Source organism: Chrysochloris asiatica, unplaced genomic scaffold (genome assembly GCF_000296735.1).
Source record: "Chrysochloris asiatica unplaced genomic scaffold, ChrAsi1.0 scaffold00059, whole genome shotgun sequence".
NCBI classification, from domain to species: domain Eukaryota; kingdom Metazoa; phylum Chordata; class Mammalia; order Afrosoricida; family Chrysochloridae; genus Chrysochloris; species Chrysochloris asiatica.
This window is the reverse complement of record NW_006408577.1, coordinates 4,862,881-4,879,727: the sequence shown is the minus strand read 5'-3', so window position 1 is coordinate 4,879,727 and position 16,847 is coordinate 4,862,881. Positions and strand designations below refer to the sequence as shown.

At 37.1% G+C, this 16,847-nt stretch overlaps 1 protein-coding gene across 1 annotated transcript in view; it reads right to left on the bottom strand.

Moving 5' to 3' along the window:
- Positions 1-16,847, bottom strand: part of DNAJC10 (DnaJ (Hsp40) homolog, subfamily C, member 10) — a 110,078-nt gene that overhangs the window by 53,730 nt on the left and 39,501 nt on the right. The window contains exons 16-20 of the mRNA XM_006864060.1: positions 16,241-16,374; positions 14,569-14,622; positions 13,961-14,108; positions 9,946-10,065; positions 4,850-4,954 (exon numbers count right to left, since the gene is read on the bottom strand). Of these exons, the coding sequence (XP_006864122.1) occupies positions 4,850-4,954; positions 9,946-10,065; positions 13,961-14,108; positions 14,569-14,622; positions 16,241-16,374 (561 nt within the window). The remainder of the gene's footprint in view (positions 1-4,849; positions 4,955-9,945; positions 10,066-13,960; positions 14,109-14,568; positions 14,623-16,240; positions 16,375-16,847) is intronic.

The window sequence follows — 16,847 nt, the reverse complement described above, 5'->3', positions numbered from 1 at the left end:
ATGGATCAGCCAGGTGACATCATTGATGGCGTCAAGTGTGGCGGCGGTAGTGAGGTTGGCCCAGGATCGGACATTGTTTCATTCTGCTGTGCATGGGATCGCTATGAGTCGGTTCCAACTCGATGGCACCTGACAACAACAACAATAGTCAATGGTTAAAGCTCATCAGCTACTCCTAGGAAACCCTATACAGGGTCACTGGGTCACAAGTGATTCGATAGCACTAACAACATATGATGAACATATGATGAAATGTGGAGTCCTAGTATGGTGCCATAAGGAGCTCTGGTAGCCTAGTGAATCGGGCTGTGAACCTTAAGGTCAGCAGTTCGACACTACCAGCTGTTCCACAGGAGAAAGATGGAGCTTTCTGCTCCTGTAAAGATTTATAGCCTTGGAAACCCTATACAGGGTTGCTATGGGTCGGAACTGACTCCACAGCACATAACCACCACCAGTATGGTGCCATAGGATAAGCACTAGGCCTCAAGATCAATTTGAATTGTAAGGTTGGCAGTTCACACTCACCAGCTGCTCCTTGGGAACCCTTGGAAACACACACACACATATATATATATTCCTGGTGTGGCACCGTGGGTTAATGCACTAGATGGCAGTTGGTTTGACCCACAATGTATGCAGTTCAAGCTCACCAGTTGTTCCTTGGAAACCCTATACAGGGTTGCTATGGGTTGGTACCAACTCAATGGCACTTAACACACACACACCTATATTTATGTATATATTTAAAATGTTTTTTCTAGGGTGGGGTAACTAGAAGGAGTGAGGGTTATGGCTGGAACTGTGGTTAAGTCTTGGCTAGGTCTAGGACTTCCGTTTATTTTAAGGGTTATGTTTAGGGTTAGTGTTAGGGGTGAGAGTTGGGGTTGGACTAGGACTAGAAGTAAGCCTCGGTCTAGGTTTTAGGATTACAGTTAGGTTTTAGTTTTCTTGAAATCTATTTGATTTCCTCTTCATTTGGAAAGTAACTAGTAATTATTCCCTTGTCTTAATGGTTTTTGCATATATGTTGTTACAACTGCTATCTTTTGTTTTCTTTTCAGTACTATAGATGTTTTCTTTTGGGTAGAAACTAGGTAATACTGTCCTATGTTAGTCTCAGATTGTTTTTTTCAGTCCAAAGAATTCCTTTTAGTAAATTTTGTAATGTTTTTATATGTACGGTTTTATTAAGGCATGATTTTTATAAATTCTTTCAACTTGTTGAAATGATTTTAATTTGCCTGAAAATAACCTAATTTTGCCGACATAGTTAATGAGTTTTGCTGAATATGATTCTTGGTTGGCAAATTGCTACTTTCAGAGTTTTATATATGTTATTCCATTGTCTTCTTGACTGCATGGTTTCTGTTGAGAGATGGGCTCTTAGTCTAATATTAGTTCTCTTTTGTTTTGTGTTGTTTGTTGTTAGGTGCCATTCAGTGTTTCCATGTTCTGTTCGAACAACTGTCTCTTGGTCCATTTACAGATTCCTCATGAGCACAATTAAGTGTTCCGTGATACTCATACTTCACAATGTTGTCCATAACTTACGATCCAAGATTTGATATATTAAACACTAAAGACCGAAGACCAGAAGAGTTGTGGGATGACATCAACAACATCATACATGAAGAAAGCAAAAAGTCATTAAGACAAGAAAGAAGGAAAAGGTCCACAAAAGACAGTGTTCTATATCCACTTTGGTGAGTAGCATCTGTGAACTTAAAAGCTCATGAATGGCCATCTAAGGTACAACTGTTAGTCTCTCCATATGTGGAAGAAAGAAGAGTGATGAGAATGGAAGATGCTTGGTATTAGTTCAATGGACTAATGGAATGTGTGAACATCAGTCTCCATGACTCTGAGACCAGAAGAAGTAGATGGCACCTGGCTACCACTACCAACTGCTTTGAAAGGGATTACACCAGAAGGTCCTGGATATAGTGGGAGAAAATGTGGAACAAAACTCAAAAGTATAAAAGAAAGATTGGGCTTACTGGTCAGAAAGAGACTGGAGGAACCCAAGACTAAGGTTCTCGTCCACCCTTCAAGTCTGGAAGGAACTCATATTCGTGGCCCAATTTTTGGTCAAACAGCAGATAGGTATATAGGGGGTACAACACTAATAAGGTATGTTCACCATCTAATGGTCAATCATTCAAAATCAAAAGGGCAACATTTACTTAAGGACCAAGTTGAGAAGGGATGGGAAGGTAGGTAGAATAGAAATAGGAAGCACATGGAGGAAATGGGATAACTGTTGCTGCTTGGAGGGATTGCAATCGCTGAGATGAAACAAAGTGTATGACTTACTGAATGTAGAACTGATGATCTTGTTTGTAAACCTTCACTCAATTTATAATAAAAAAATATATAGAACTCAAAATATTTTACATATTTGGGGTACTCTACAGTGAACTGTTAATAACTAAATTTTTTTCTCAAGTTTTTCTGAATGCTATAGCAATTTAGAGGATTTTAATACTTACTGTAGTAATTTTTTTACTCAAATAAAAAGCAATTCTTCAGCTTTTAAAAAGAAAGAAAACAAAGAGTCTTTTCACTATAACATGAAAATAGGGTATCTGTTTATTTTTCCACACTGTGTGTTTCTCACATGAAAGACACGGCCAGAGAGAAGCTTTTTTAGAAAACCTGGTGACTAATAAAGAACAAGTTGTCCTTTTTAAGGACAACATAAAACCGTAAGTGAAAAAGCCCAATTTGCACATCTTAGACAAGTATGTATACAGCAGAGTGGGTTCATGTTTGAACCTTATATATCCAGGAGTCAGAAATCTATGGTCCATAGCGTGCATTCGACCTATGGACTGTTTTTGTACAGTACCAAGCTAAGAATGGTTTTTACATTTAAAAAATGGATTGCTAAAATACATAACAAAATAAAACCTACTTAAGAATATGTGACAGAGACCACATATGGTCTATATACTCTAAAATATTTATGATCTGGCTCTTTACAGAAAAAAAATTTGCAGACCCCTGATTTATATCAATGTTGTACAGAAGTTAGGCAGTGCAATCATAAGTCCCAGATAATGTTCATTTCTTTCCCACCATTAATATGAAAGAGGCCTCTGATGTCATGTCAGAATTTCTTTTTCTTTCAAGTTTTTACATTTGCAACATCATCAAAGTTCATCCTGTAATATTGTAAAAAACAGTCAAAACAGGAAGGAATAAGCATGAATTTATAATGTTAAAAACAAGACAAGCGAATATAAACTAACTGATATTTAACCTTTAAAAAATAATATTATTATTATTGGATCAATACATGACATACACCTTGTCTAGTTATAACAACTGCACGTGAGGGGTACGTGTGTGTCTCATAGCTGTTACCTGCCCGTAGCAGATACTAACAATTACAGTTTTACATACTTTCAAAGACATATTTGGGAGACTCTTTAACTTAATTCTTGCTATACAAAATGCTGGTTAATGACTAATGTTAATGACTAATATTGTATTGTATTTCAAATGTTTAACCTGAAATAAAAGCCACAATTTCAAAATAGACAGTATATTGAGAAAACTAACGTAACCAAAACATTAGAAAAAATATTTGTTTACTGGAACCAAAAAAAACCCCCGACTCATCCCTACCTCTTATATTTGGATAAAATAATTCTCAAAGCAGGCTGTAAGGTAATAGGAATCTGCACTAGTTAACTGTCTCCCAGCAGAACCTATATACTCCTACGGTTGGTTCTAGAAAGTCAGATTTTGCTAGCTCTTCTTGAGGTGGGGCTGCTTTCCGTCCTGCCTTCCCACTGCCATTTCTACTACTACAGTCAATTCTGACTCAGTGACCCTAAATAGGTAGTGTTTCCAAGGCTGTAAATCTTTATGAAGCAGAAAGCCTCATTTTTCTCCAGAGGAGCAGCTGGTGGGGTTGAACTATCAACCTTGAGGTTAGTAGTCCAGTGCTTCTCCTATAGATCCACTAAGGAAGAATCCCATAAGCTCACATGTGATTGTTTTAATTCCATTTAGAAAGTACTCAAACATTCATGGACTCTTTGGACTGTTTCTAAGTGTGCCTTAGAATGACACTGATTTTTAAAAGTGAAAACTGAACTGCCAGTCTTAAGGAAATGGTAAGAGAGAATCTGCACTGCTTCTTGACAGCTTAAAAATTCAAGGACAAGTAAAGATGACTATAGGGCCCGATATATCCTCCCTATACTGAGAATGGAGTCTTAGTGTGGTGCTGTAGGATAAGCACTGGACCACAAGATCGGTTTGAAAAGCAAGGTCGGCAGTTCAAACACATAAGCTACTCTTCGGACACCTATACAGGGTTGCTATGAGTTATAACTGACTTGATGGCACTTTAACAACAATACCGAAAACAAAATGATGTTTGCTATTCAATGTGTTATTAGGTTTCAGTATATTTATTCCTAAGCAAGGTGACTCTGTAGGATAAGCACTGGACAGTGAACCACAAGGTCTGTGGTTTGAGCCCACCAGCCACCACTCCTCAGGAGAAAGATGAGGCTTTCTGTTCCCTCAAACATTTAAAGTCTCGGAAATCCTTTACAGGGTTGTTAATGAGTCAGAATCGACTTGACAGCACTTAACAGTAACAGCAAAGTTAAAATAATTTATAACCATAGTAACTACTTTTAGTTAAATGGGTTTTACTTGTCCAAAATTCTAAGCATTTCAGTGTCTAAAGGTCACATTTTCCAAAGTAGAAATTTCCAAGTATTTTATTATTTTTGAAGGTTCGTTTCACTTGCTTGACACATGTAATGAATAATAAGAATGAAGTTTGATAATTTTTATCAAAGTCAGCTATAGTCTTAGTCCTTACCTTATTTCTCTTTATTTGACTTTGTAGAGTTTCCAATTTTTCATCTATTAAGGCAGCAATCTCTTTTGCATCTCTAACATCTATTTGCTCTCCCCAAATATTTCTCTGAAATGAAAAACACTCTTTTAACAATCTGTTTATGTATTTAATGAAAACAAGGCATTTCCATTTGGTGAAGAACTAAGTCTGCCTTAAAGATGTCTTTAAATCCCCCAAACTTTGTTGACTGAAATGCAAATTCCTTCAGAGAAATGTGTAATGCTGCATAAGAACAGTTTACGCATGTTATACCTGAAATAACTATTAATGTTGTTAAGGGAACATGTAGAATAATTCTTTGGGAAAAATACTTGTTTTCAAACTCAAAATACCTGAAAACATCTATTTTGTTTAAGATAAGATGTTCCTAGAGGACTGAAGTCATTTTAATACAATCATCATTGGCACTGATAAAACCTAGACCAACTCCAACAATGTCAAGAGATGTAGTTGGCAGGCTCGCTCTTTAACTTAATTAATTATATATATTCTAGTTCTCACCCACAGCATAAAGATGCCTGAAAAGCAAGAAATGGTGCAGATGAATACACCTAGACCATTCTATTCTGAATCTGGAGACACCAATTACAGAATACTTGGTATGAACCCTGGTACTCCAAATGTATGCTAAGATTTTATTTTTGTGTACTGATGTTTGTATCTAACACACAATAGACTATTTTACCACTCATTATTCTGCTTCTACTTTCCAATCCAGTTTGGACTTCTAGATGTCATTCCTGGTCTTTCAGTTTGGACAGGCATATTTTGGGCCCTAAGTTTGTACTCTGGAATGCTCATGATAGAAAATGTCAACTTTTTAAATACACCAGAGCTCACTTAAAAGGAGCTCTGGTAGTGTAGTGGTTACGAATTGGGATGCAAACCACAAATTCTGCAATTTGAAACTACTAGCTGCTCCGAGGGAGAAAGATAAGGCTTTCTGCTCCCATAAAGACTTAGTCTTTATGGGAACAGGAAACCCTGTTCAGGGTCACTATGGGTCGGAACCGACTCGATGGCACTTAACAACAAGCCTTCACACAATAGAGTGGCTAATTCTATGACAGCTTGTTATGACACTTCCCTAACATCATCCTACCTTAAAATGACCCTGTATTGATGCCACCCATTTTCTCAGTTGTTTAGAAAATTGGAAAACATAGCTTCGGATACAAAAGGAATGAATACTCAGGCTCTGCTTAAAGTTCTTATACTCTCTGAATTTTGTTCTTTATGTTAAGTGCTGGTGAGTCGGTTCCGACTCACAGCACCCTGTATAGGGTTTCCGAGGAGCAGCTGGTGAGTTTGGGTTGGTTCCAACTCATAGTAACCCTTTTTGAGGTTTCCATAGAGTGACTGGTGGGTTTCAACTGTTGACCTTGTGATTAGCAGTCCAGTGCTTATCTTACAGAGCAAGAATGTTCTTAAGATATAGCTTTTTTTTTTTTTTCTTTTAAAGATCATTTCTGGACAAATACAAAAATCATCACTAAAAATGTATTTATGTAACATACAGACTGAATACATTATTATGAAAGAATACAACACTGGCGCATACCTTTCCTAATTTTAAACTATTCAGCATTCCTTGGTTTTGTTCAAACAACTGCCTGTTGGTCTATGTAGCTTCCTCATGAGTACAATTAAATGTCCCGGAATACTCATTCTCCTCAAGGCTGTCCATAGCCTGTCACGATCCACATAATTGAAAGCCTTTACATAGTCAATAAAGCACAGGTAAACACCTTTCCGCTATTCTCCTGACATCAGCAATGATATACCTCGTTCCACATCCTCTTCTGAATCCAGCTTGAACCTCTGGAAGTTCTCTGTCAGTGTATGACTGCAGCTGTTTTTGTATACTCTTTAGCAAGATTTTACTTGCATGTGTTATAAATGATATTGTCTGATGATTTCTGCATTACATCGGGTCTTTGAAATGGGCACACATATGGGTCTCTTCCAGTCAGTAGGCAGGTAGTTGTTTTCCAAATTTCTTGGCATAGATGAATGCCTCTAGTGCCACATCAATTTGTTGAAAGATTTCAATTTGCATTCCATCAACTGCTGATGCCTTGTTCTTTGCCAATGCATTCAATGTACCTTGGACTTCTATTTTCAGTATCATTGTCTCTTGATCATAAGCTACCTCTTGAAATGGCTGAACATTGACCATTTCTTTTTGGTATAGTGACTCTGTGTATATCTTCCATCTTCTTTAGAACCTTTCTGCACCATTCAGTATTTCGTCCATAGAGTCCTTCAATATTGCAAGTTGAGGCCTGAATTTTTTCCTCATTTCTCTCAGCCTGAGAAATACTGAGTATTTTCTTTCCTTTTGGTTTTCTAATTTCAGGTCTTTGCACATTTCATTACAATATTTGACTCTGTATTCTTGAGCTGATCTTTGAAACTTTCTGTTTAGCTCTTTTACCTCCTCATTTCTTTCATTTGCTTTAGCATCTCTACACTGGAGAACAAGTATCAGTCTCCTCTGACATCCATTTTGGTCTTTTCCTTCTTTCTTGTCTTCCTTTTTGCTTTCTTCCTGTATGGTGTCCTTTATGTCATCCCACAATTCTTCTGGTCTTCAGTCTTTAGTGTCTAATGCATCAACTCTGTTATTCAGATTTTGAAATTCAAATGGGATATGTTCAAGGTCATATTTTGGGTCTTGTGGACTTTCAAAATTTTCTTCAGCATCAGCCTTAACTTGCATATGAGTAATTGATGATGTGTTCCACAATCTGCCCCTAGCCTTGTTTTGGCTGATGATATGGCACTTTTCTACCACTGCTTTCCACAGATGTAGTCAAATTAATTTCTGTATATTCCACCTGGAGAGGTCCATATGCACAGTCATCTTTAATGTTGTTTAAAAAAGGTATTTGCAATGAACAAGTAAGTCACTGGTCTTGCAAAATTCTATCATGCCATCTCCAGCATCGTTTCTATCACCTATGCTATATTTTCCAACTACAGATCCTGTCTCTTTGTTTCCAACTTTTGCATTCTAATCACCAGTAATTATCAATACATCCTGAGTGCATGTTTGATCAATTTCAGACTGAAAACGTTGCAGAATTTCAATTTCATCATCAGTGGCTTTAGTGGTTAGTATATAAATTTGAGTAATAGTGGTACTAATTGGTCTTCCTTGTAGGCATATGGATATTAGCCTATCACAGACAGTGTTGCACTTTAAGACGGATCTTGATATGTTCTTTTTGATGATAAAAGTGACACCATTCCTCTTCATTCTGTCATTCTCAGCATAGTAAACCTTGTGATTGTCAGATTCAAAATGGCCAATACCAGTCTATTTCAGTTCACTAGGCTATAGATGTTATGTGTTCCATTTCGTTTTGACCATTTCGATTTTTCTTAGATTCATTCCATCTTCATGGAATGCCAGAATTAAGAGTTCTTACAGGAGCTCTGGTAGCGTAGTGGTTACGAATCAGGCTGCGAACCTTAAGGTCAGCGGTTTGAAACTACCAGCCGCTCCGCGGGAGAACGATGACGCTTTCTACTCCTGTAAAGATTTACACCCTCGGAAACCCTGTACAGGGTCGCTATGGGTCGGACCCGACTCGATGGCACTTAACAACAACAACAACAACAGGTGATATACACCAAACTCATTGCTTAATAAATTAGTGAACTGAAGTCCACAGAGAGTGGTTTCTGCAAAATCACACAAGAAAGGTCTCTTAGTGTATTGCAGCTTTTATTGTACTAAGGTAGTGTTTTAAGACTCAAAGTATTTACAATGGGCAAATCTGAAGTTCTAAAATGGCATCACGCTATCAATATGCAACAAACCAAATTACCTATATTTTAAAGAGGTGAGATTTACACATTCACAAATATACATGTGTGTATATTTGTTGTTGTTAAGTGCTGTTGAGTCAGTTCCAATCTACAGCGACCCTGTATAAGGTTTCTGAGGAGTGGCTGGTGAGCTTGAACCGCCAACATTGCAGTTCCAATGACTTTACAGCCCAGAGTATTAATCCACAGTGCCACACCCTGACAGTGTGGAAACCTAAAAAGTGAAATGAGAATTTATATATATATACATACATACACACACACACATGCTGAAATAGCCTTCTGGATCTTGAGACAGGCTGAATCCTCGACCTACATTCTCCAGTCTTTCCTGTCAGGACTCTTGCCCTCTTCTAAGTTTATATGAATGTGTGTTTGTATGTATATTTACATAAATAAATTTTCATTTCACTTTTTAGTTTTTCATTTTATTAGAAAGTAGGGAATAATGATTAGCGATAAAATTTAGGAGAACAAAAATTGATGGGAGAATGAATTTTACTTGGGAGCAGGCTCAGATGGCAGAGTACAGTAATTTCTGGGAAAAGAAACAACCAGATGTAAGAGAAGAAACAACTCTCCTTGCAGATATTTAAAATGGAACCACCAACAACCAATCAATCAACTGAACAATTTGAAGTTTATTTGGGGAGTTGGAAGAAATAGTAAATTGTTTTTCCTTTCCTTTCCTTTCACTCTATCCTTCTTTTTCCCTTTATTTATTGAGGTAGATTCATAGATAGGATATTTTAAAAAGTATTACTAATTGTTTTATTTTCAAGGAGAAAAAAGTGGATTATGCAAGTAACATATATTAATTCTATAAAAAGTAGGAAATACAAAACTTCAGTTATTATGTTGCATTCCACAACCCAAAGAAAATCACTGCGACCCTGTATAAGGTTTTAACATGCCTTTTACTAGTATGATTTTTACTCATGAGTATAAAAATTTTCAGTTGAGATTATGTCAACGATGAGATTAAAAAGCCTTTTAAGATCACTAGATATATGAGGCAGCTTCAAAAAATTTTTAGAAAACTGGAATTTAAAGATAACAGAATTTGTCCATAAATCTTTGGAAGCTTCCTTATATATGTAAATAAGTAGAAGTTTGTTTCATTAATATGCTACAACATAAAAATTGACAAAGGGAGAAGAAATTAGAAAAAGGCAAATCTCCTTTTGACAGGGAATCAATGTGAGAAAACCTGCACATACCTTTGCTCTCTCATAGGGAAAAAACTTAACAGTTGGGTAGGCTCTGATACCAGCTTTCTGGCATGTTTGAGCATAAGCCTGACAGTCGACTTTTCCAGCTTTCACTTTTCCTTTAATCATCTGAAAAGAGAAACATAGTTTGCTATTTATTACCCCTTAAACATAAATTATTTTGGCAACCACAAAGCCAGCATACTAAAGATTTATAATCTTATAAACCTAAGGTTTAGGTATGTTATAAACTTTATGTTTTAATTCTTATTTAAACAAGAGTTTTCAATTTTTTCCTAGCTCCTTATGCCTCTTTACCCAGCAGCACCTCTCCAAAAGTAGATAAAAATCTCCTTTGCTTTACCACGAAAAGCGAGAAGCTTCATGTTGAACCACTTTAACTTCCTTGTTCTTGTTACCCACACGTTTGCCCATCATAGCCACAAACGTCTGTTCCTACCTTTACCCTTCTTCCTTTTCTGACCCCGCTTGCTGAAACAGCCTTCTGGATCTTGAGAAAGGCGGAATCCTCGACCTACATTCTCCAGTCTTTTCTGTCAGGACTCTTGCCCTCTTCTAAGTTTATATGAATAAAAAAAATCACTATCATTAAGTCGATTCTGACTCATGGCGACTACGTAGAAACTAGTTTCCAAGACTATAAATCTTTATAGAAGCAGGCAGCCTCTTCTTTCTCCTGAGAAGCATCTGGTGGGTTTGAATTACCAGACTTACAGTTAGCAGCCCAATGCATATCCAGTGCCATCAGAGGTCCTTAGAATCAAAATCAGGAAATTTTCCTTGACTGGTTTTCCTTTAGCTAGTGCCCTGTTGTTTCCCCTCCCCACCTCTTCTGAGCAGTAGTCTATTCTTTTACTATTTGCTCATCATCTACTCTACTCATTTATTAACATATCATAGTCTGGCTTTTGTTCTTACTGTTCTAACATCACCAATAATCTCCATCTGGCCAAATTGAACAGACACTGCTCAGTTTTCTTAATGGCCACCCGGCATTGTGACCTCTCTTTTTTCTTTCTTGGCATTTATGTCACTAATTTTCTCTTAGCTCTTTTACCTCTCTTGCTGTTCATTTTTCAGCATGGGGTTCTCTTCCTTCTTTATTTTGTCCATCAAATTATAACATCCAGAGTTCAAATTTCTCACTATGAACCTTCTCTCAGGGAGATTTAATGTAACTACATAGTAATGATTCCCACCTCTTTCCTCAGTTCCACAGTCAACTAGGCACAGGCTTGTGGTAGCTGGATGCTCCAAAGCATTTCAAATACAACATGTTTACAATGAAACCATTCCACAGAGTGGCTCATCCTTCTATTCCTTCACTGTTCAAGCTAGGAACTAGGGTCATCCTAGATTCCACTTCTCCCTTATCTACCAAAATTCCCCAATATTTTTATTCTTAAATCTCTTATATTTGTCCCCTTCTTTTTATCACTACTGCCTTAATTTTTGCTTAAACTAGCAACTTCCCTTACTTCAGAATAATTACATTTGAAATTGCCTCTAATTTTGTCCGTTAAGGTTGGGGTGTGCAACAGGCAGATTAACTTGTTCTAGGGCTACCAGCAAAGCTAAGTTCTCAAGTACGTATGTGTATGTGCACATATAAATACATTCATACTGACGACCAGCAAATCTACAAGTGTTCATTAGTTCTTATGTCTCTTCTAAAATGTTTGTGTATTAGTTTATTTATATTTTAAATTATGTATAAGATGACACCACACTGGTTTTGTTTTATATAACTTTCTCTGGCCTATTAGCCCTTGTCTAATCTATCCAATATTCTTTCTAAAATACCATGCCCTGTGTTGTTAACTGCCGTTGAGTCAGTTTTGACTTGTATAGGGTTTCTGAGGAGCAACTGGTGGGTTTGAACTTCTGATGCAGTGGGTAGCAGTCTGGTGCTTATCCTAGAGTGTGCCATACCATCACTCCACAGATCTCCTATACTGCTTATGCTGAACAAGTTTCCAGAATAAGAAGAAAAATCTGGTGAACTGCTTCCAAAAAAACAGCTAACAATTAAAACCCTGAAGATCACAAGGTCTGATCCTGGTGTGCATGGGGTTGTCAAGAGGTGGGGACCAAACTGACAGCACTTAAAATGCTGATATAAAGAATACATTCTGACTTGTACGAAACCACTGAGGTAGAGTTTACAGTGTGAGTTGTGTGAGAAAAAGGACCAAACCTTCTCCTTTTTGTTATGCTATTGAGCTTCATTCAGCTTTTGCTATGCCCCTTCTGTACTTTTAAGTCTGATAAAACTGGACTAAGTAAGAGTAGAGATCTTGAACATTACTTGTTCTCTTCTTCTCTGCTTGGCATGTTTTCCAGTCACTTCTTTCAACTGGTAAACTCCTAGTCATATTGTAATCCTTACCTCAAACATTACCTTTTTCTGCACAGCCTTTTGTTTCTATGTGGCACAACTTTGAACTTCTTTTTCTCATGCTCCCGTTGCTAATTTCACTGGGGCAATTGCATTGTTTCACTATTATGAGGGGCTTCAAAAAGTTTGTGGTAAAGTGGAATAAAAGATAATGGAATTTTTCCACAAACTTTTTGAAGCCCTCTTTATATGTTTATTTGCATTTTTAGTCTCCCACCAGATTAAATCTTCAAAACATGGAACATTCATCTTTTTGAATTTGTAGTCTCAGTATTTGGCAAAATGCATCTCACTTGGAGCTTATGATATATTTGATGAACGATATTTTACATGTTTAATAATTTTTAAAATTAATATTCAAAATATACATTAAAAAATACAAAACCATGCTGATTTCAATACATGAGGGATGAGAAAATAAAACATTTTGTTAGAATGGTTAGAGAAAAGGGAAGTATAAGAAGATAAAATAAGTAGAAAGAATGCATAGCCTCTTAAGTCAATAACAAAAACAATCCTATGGCGTATAGGCGCTTTGGATCTCTTTAGTGAAAAATTCTCAGTTTGGGATGCTTCCCTTCTGTTTGGGTACGGTGGAACTGGTGCTACCTCACTCAGTCTAATGACTTTTATACATGTAGTGGCCTAGATGAGGTCACTAATGGGCTGCTGTGACAGACAGAAAGAAAAAAAACTCTGTATTGTTTAATTCACTGAGTTAGTCACTGGAAGTACAAAGATAGACAAGATATTGACCTTGCCCTCAAGAAGCTCATAGTTTTGTAGAAGAAACAGCTATGTAAATAAATAGCATGCACTGTTTAAGCATACATACGAATGGGTACAAGACACTAAGGTGGCACTGGTTAATCGAGAAGGGCAGAGAACACATAAGTTCATTTGAGCTGCGATGCAGGATGAAGGTAATAGAAATCAGAATATTCAGGTAGGAAAGGGCATTTGAGAGAGAGAGCAGCAAGTAATTATGGGTGAAACAGAGTGTCATGTTCAGAGAATGTGGAGTAGTCTGACATGCCTGAAGTGTCAGGTGTGAGGTGGTATGTGATAAAGCTGAAAAGGTAGGATGGGTCAGGTTGGGAGATCTGATATCAGTGATATGTGTCAAGAAACTTATTTAATAGGAAACTCAAGAAAGCATTATTTTAGAAAGATCACCAGGGCAGCACTAAAGAAGGTAGACTGCAGTGTGAAACAAATATAGGAAGTATAGGATGATGAAGGTTTGCGCATACAAACTAACTGCAAAGATGGGGAGAACAAGGCAGATTTGAAAGACATTTAAGAGACAGAACTGCTAGGATCTAGTGACTGCCTGCAGGGCAGTGGAGGATTGGTAGTGTACAGCGAGACTTCTGGCTTTAATGGTTAGGCAGATGATGTCACCAAGAAGGTAGAGAAGACTACTGCTAAAAGCTTGAATAAAGAGGAAAATAATTTACTGCCAATATTAGTCATAGGAATGGAAGTTTCAAAAATTCAGAGAAAACAATTTTAAAAAAAGAAGAATTACAGATTTACAATGTTTTATCTAACTGTAACACACACACGAGATTCAACTTTTTTAAGTAGACAGACAAGCCTTACCCTAGCCAAGAGTTCAAATTCTGGAGCAAAATTTTGACAAGGTCCACACCATGGAGCATAGAAATCAACCACCCAGTGATTTTTCCCCTGTAAAACTTTTTCATTGAAAGTCTGAGGTGTCAGATCTACAGAGGCTTGAGGTAAAAATCTGTGAAAAATGATAAAAATGTTCTTCAATTTTATATATATATTTAAAAAGTATCTACAATGTAGTATTTCAAGGCTTTCCAAGTTAAAAATGACAATCAAAGTATGACAATGTAACAAAACATAGCAATATATTTTAGTAAATTAAAATGATTTTTACTAAGGATTTTGTAAAAAGGTTACAGTCTAAAACAAGTAATTAACAGTAAATTTAACTACAGACATATCACTGCCACTGAATCAAGTCTGACTCTGAGTGACCCTGTAAAGGGCTTCTAAGACTATAAATCTTTGAGAGCAGACACCATCTTCTTTCTGCCAAGGAGCAGCTGGTGGTTTTGAACTGTGACCGGTGATTAGTAGATCAACGCCAAAGCCACAGCACCACAAACGCTAAAGACATGAGGAAGGTAAGTTGCTTTGAATGCATTTAGGCTGTGATTCATATTCTAATTACTCACCCTAGACCCCAGATTCTTAGGGAATATGCGTCCCTATTCCAACCATTGTAGCTACTGCAAGAAAAATACGTAAGGTGTAAGTAGTATTTTCTATCACTGGATATATACAAAAACAATCTTAGTACAGGAATTTAAATAAGCTTAATTGACTTGCACCTTTCTTCTCAGATGGATCCCACTACAACTAATGTTTATATAGCTTCCCAAATATATTTTTCTTTAGTCATGCTGTCCGTTTGAGTTCTAGACCTGACCACTAGACATCTCCTAGAGATCTACGAGAACCACAAAGCATCCATGTCTGAGGCTTCAGTTTCTTAATCTTTACTCAGGCTGTTAAAGTCTACTATGTTCCTACCCATATTTAAAAAAACCCAGGTAACACTTCAAGAGCTACATTTCACGGTTTCCTGAAATAGTGTGACTACTTTCTTCTTTGACGTCCATAGCTCATTATTACTTCTTCAGTAACTTTAATTATATTCTGCCTTGGATGTGACTTTTTACCCTAAATATCACATGATGTAGAAAGAGCATGGACACTGGGAAAGATATGAGTTCACACCCTAGCTTCAAATCTTAATAGCTGTGTGACTGGGAACATTGTCTAATGTCTTTGAATCTGTTTACTTATCTGTAATACGGGTATTGCTTTATTACATTCTAGCTCACTGGGTATTTGGATGAACTGGCTGAATAATGTATGTCAAGTGTAATACCTGAAATCAGGTAGAAATGTAATAAATGCCAGTTCTTCCTCTGCTTGTCCAGTTCTCTATTAGACTGAAGGGTTGTTGTTGTTGTTGTTAAGTACCGTGGAGTTGGTTCTGACTCATAGTTACCCTGCACAGGGTTTCTGAGGCTGTAAATCTTTACGGGAGCAGAACACCTCATTTTTCTCCCATGGAATAGCTGGTAGTTTCGAACTGCTGACCTTGAGGTTAGCAGTCCAACTTGTAACCACTGTTGTTGTTGATAACTGCCGTCAAGTCGATTCCGACCCATAGTGACCCTGTATTGGGTTTCCAAGGAGCAGCTGGTGAGCTTGAAACACCAACCTTGTAGTTCAAATGATATTGCAGTCTGATACATTAGCCCACAGTGCCACACCAGGACTCCTTGTAACCACTTGTTGTTGTTTTTGTTGTGTGCCGTGGAGTCGATTCCAACTCCTAGCAACAGGCTGTAAATCTTTATGGGAGCAGAAAGCCTCATCTTACTCCCGCAGAACAGCTGGTAGTTTTGAACTGCTGACCTTGCGGTTCCCAGCCCGATTCGTAACCATTACACTACCCAGAGCTCCTTTGTAACCACTTGTTGTTGTTGTTAAGTGCCGTCGAGTCGGGTCCGACCCATAGCGACCCTGTACAGGGTTTCCGAGGGTGTAAATCCTTACGGGAGTAGAAAGCCTCATCTTTCTCCCGCGGAGCGGCTGGTAGTTTTGAACCGCTGACCTTGCGGTTCGCAGCCCGATTCGTAACCACTACGCTACCACTAGGGAGTACTTATTGTTTGTTTTGATCTTCTAAGTGCTCAGTAAATACTCTATCTTCAATACTGCCGACTCCCAATAAACAGTTCTTGGGTTACTTTAAATTAATAAGCATTACTTTTAAATGTTATCTGTATAAAAATTATAGTAAGTATCTTTAAAACTTGACAGAATACTTACTAATATTCATAAGCTTTCTTTGATTTTTGGGGAAAAAATCTTATCTCAGGATATTTGTGAACATTTTCTTGGGCACAAAAGGAATGATATTGTTGGCAGTCTACGCTGCCAACATTAATCAGTCCAGTTAATGCCTATAAAAAAAAAAGAGAGAAATAACTACTATATCAAAGTAATTTGAAAACAATTACCTGCATCATTATTTAAATTATGTTTGCAACAGAGAAATGGCTACTGTGACATAGTTATGTATCAGTGGCTTTAACCAAGTAAAAATGCATATGATCTTATCACATAACAGATCATTTACTATATGAATTAGAAATCTAACTTTGTGATCAAGAATTTACTATAATTACTACAGATTAAGCTTCATGCATTACATGGGGATATTATGTATTTCTGAAATTAAAAGTGTTACGAATGAAGAACTAGTATCTTTGCAATGATGCTTCAACGAGTGAAATATTTATACTGCTGACAAGAATGGTAGGTATAATGATTCATATAGGAATTTATTTTAAAAGTCACTGAAAAGAGGACTTAAGTGCTATGACTGTTGTTTTAAAATGCCTTCAAGTTGGTTCTGATTTATAGAGACCCCATA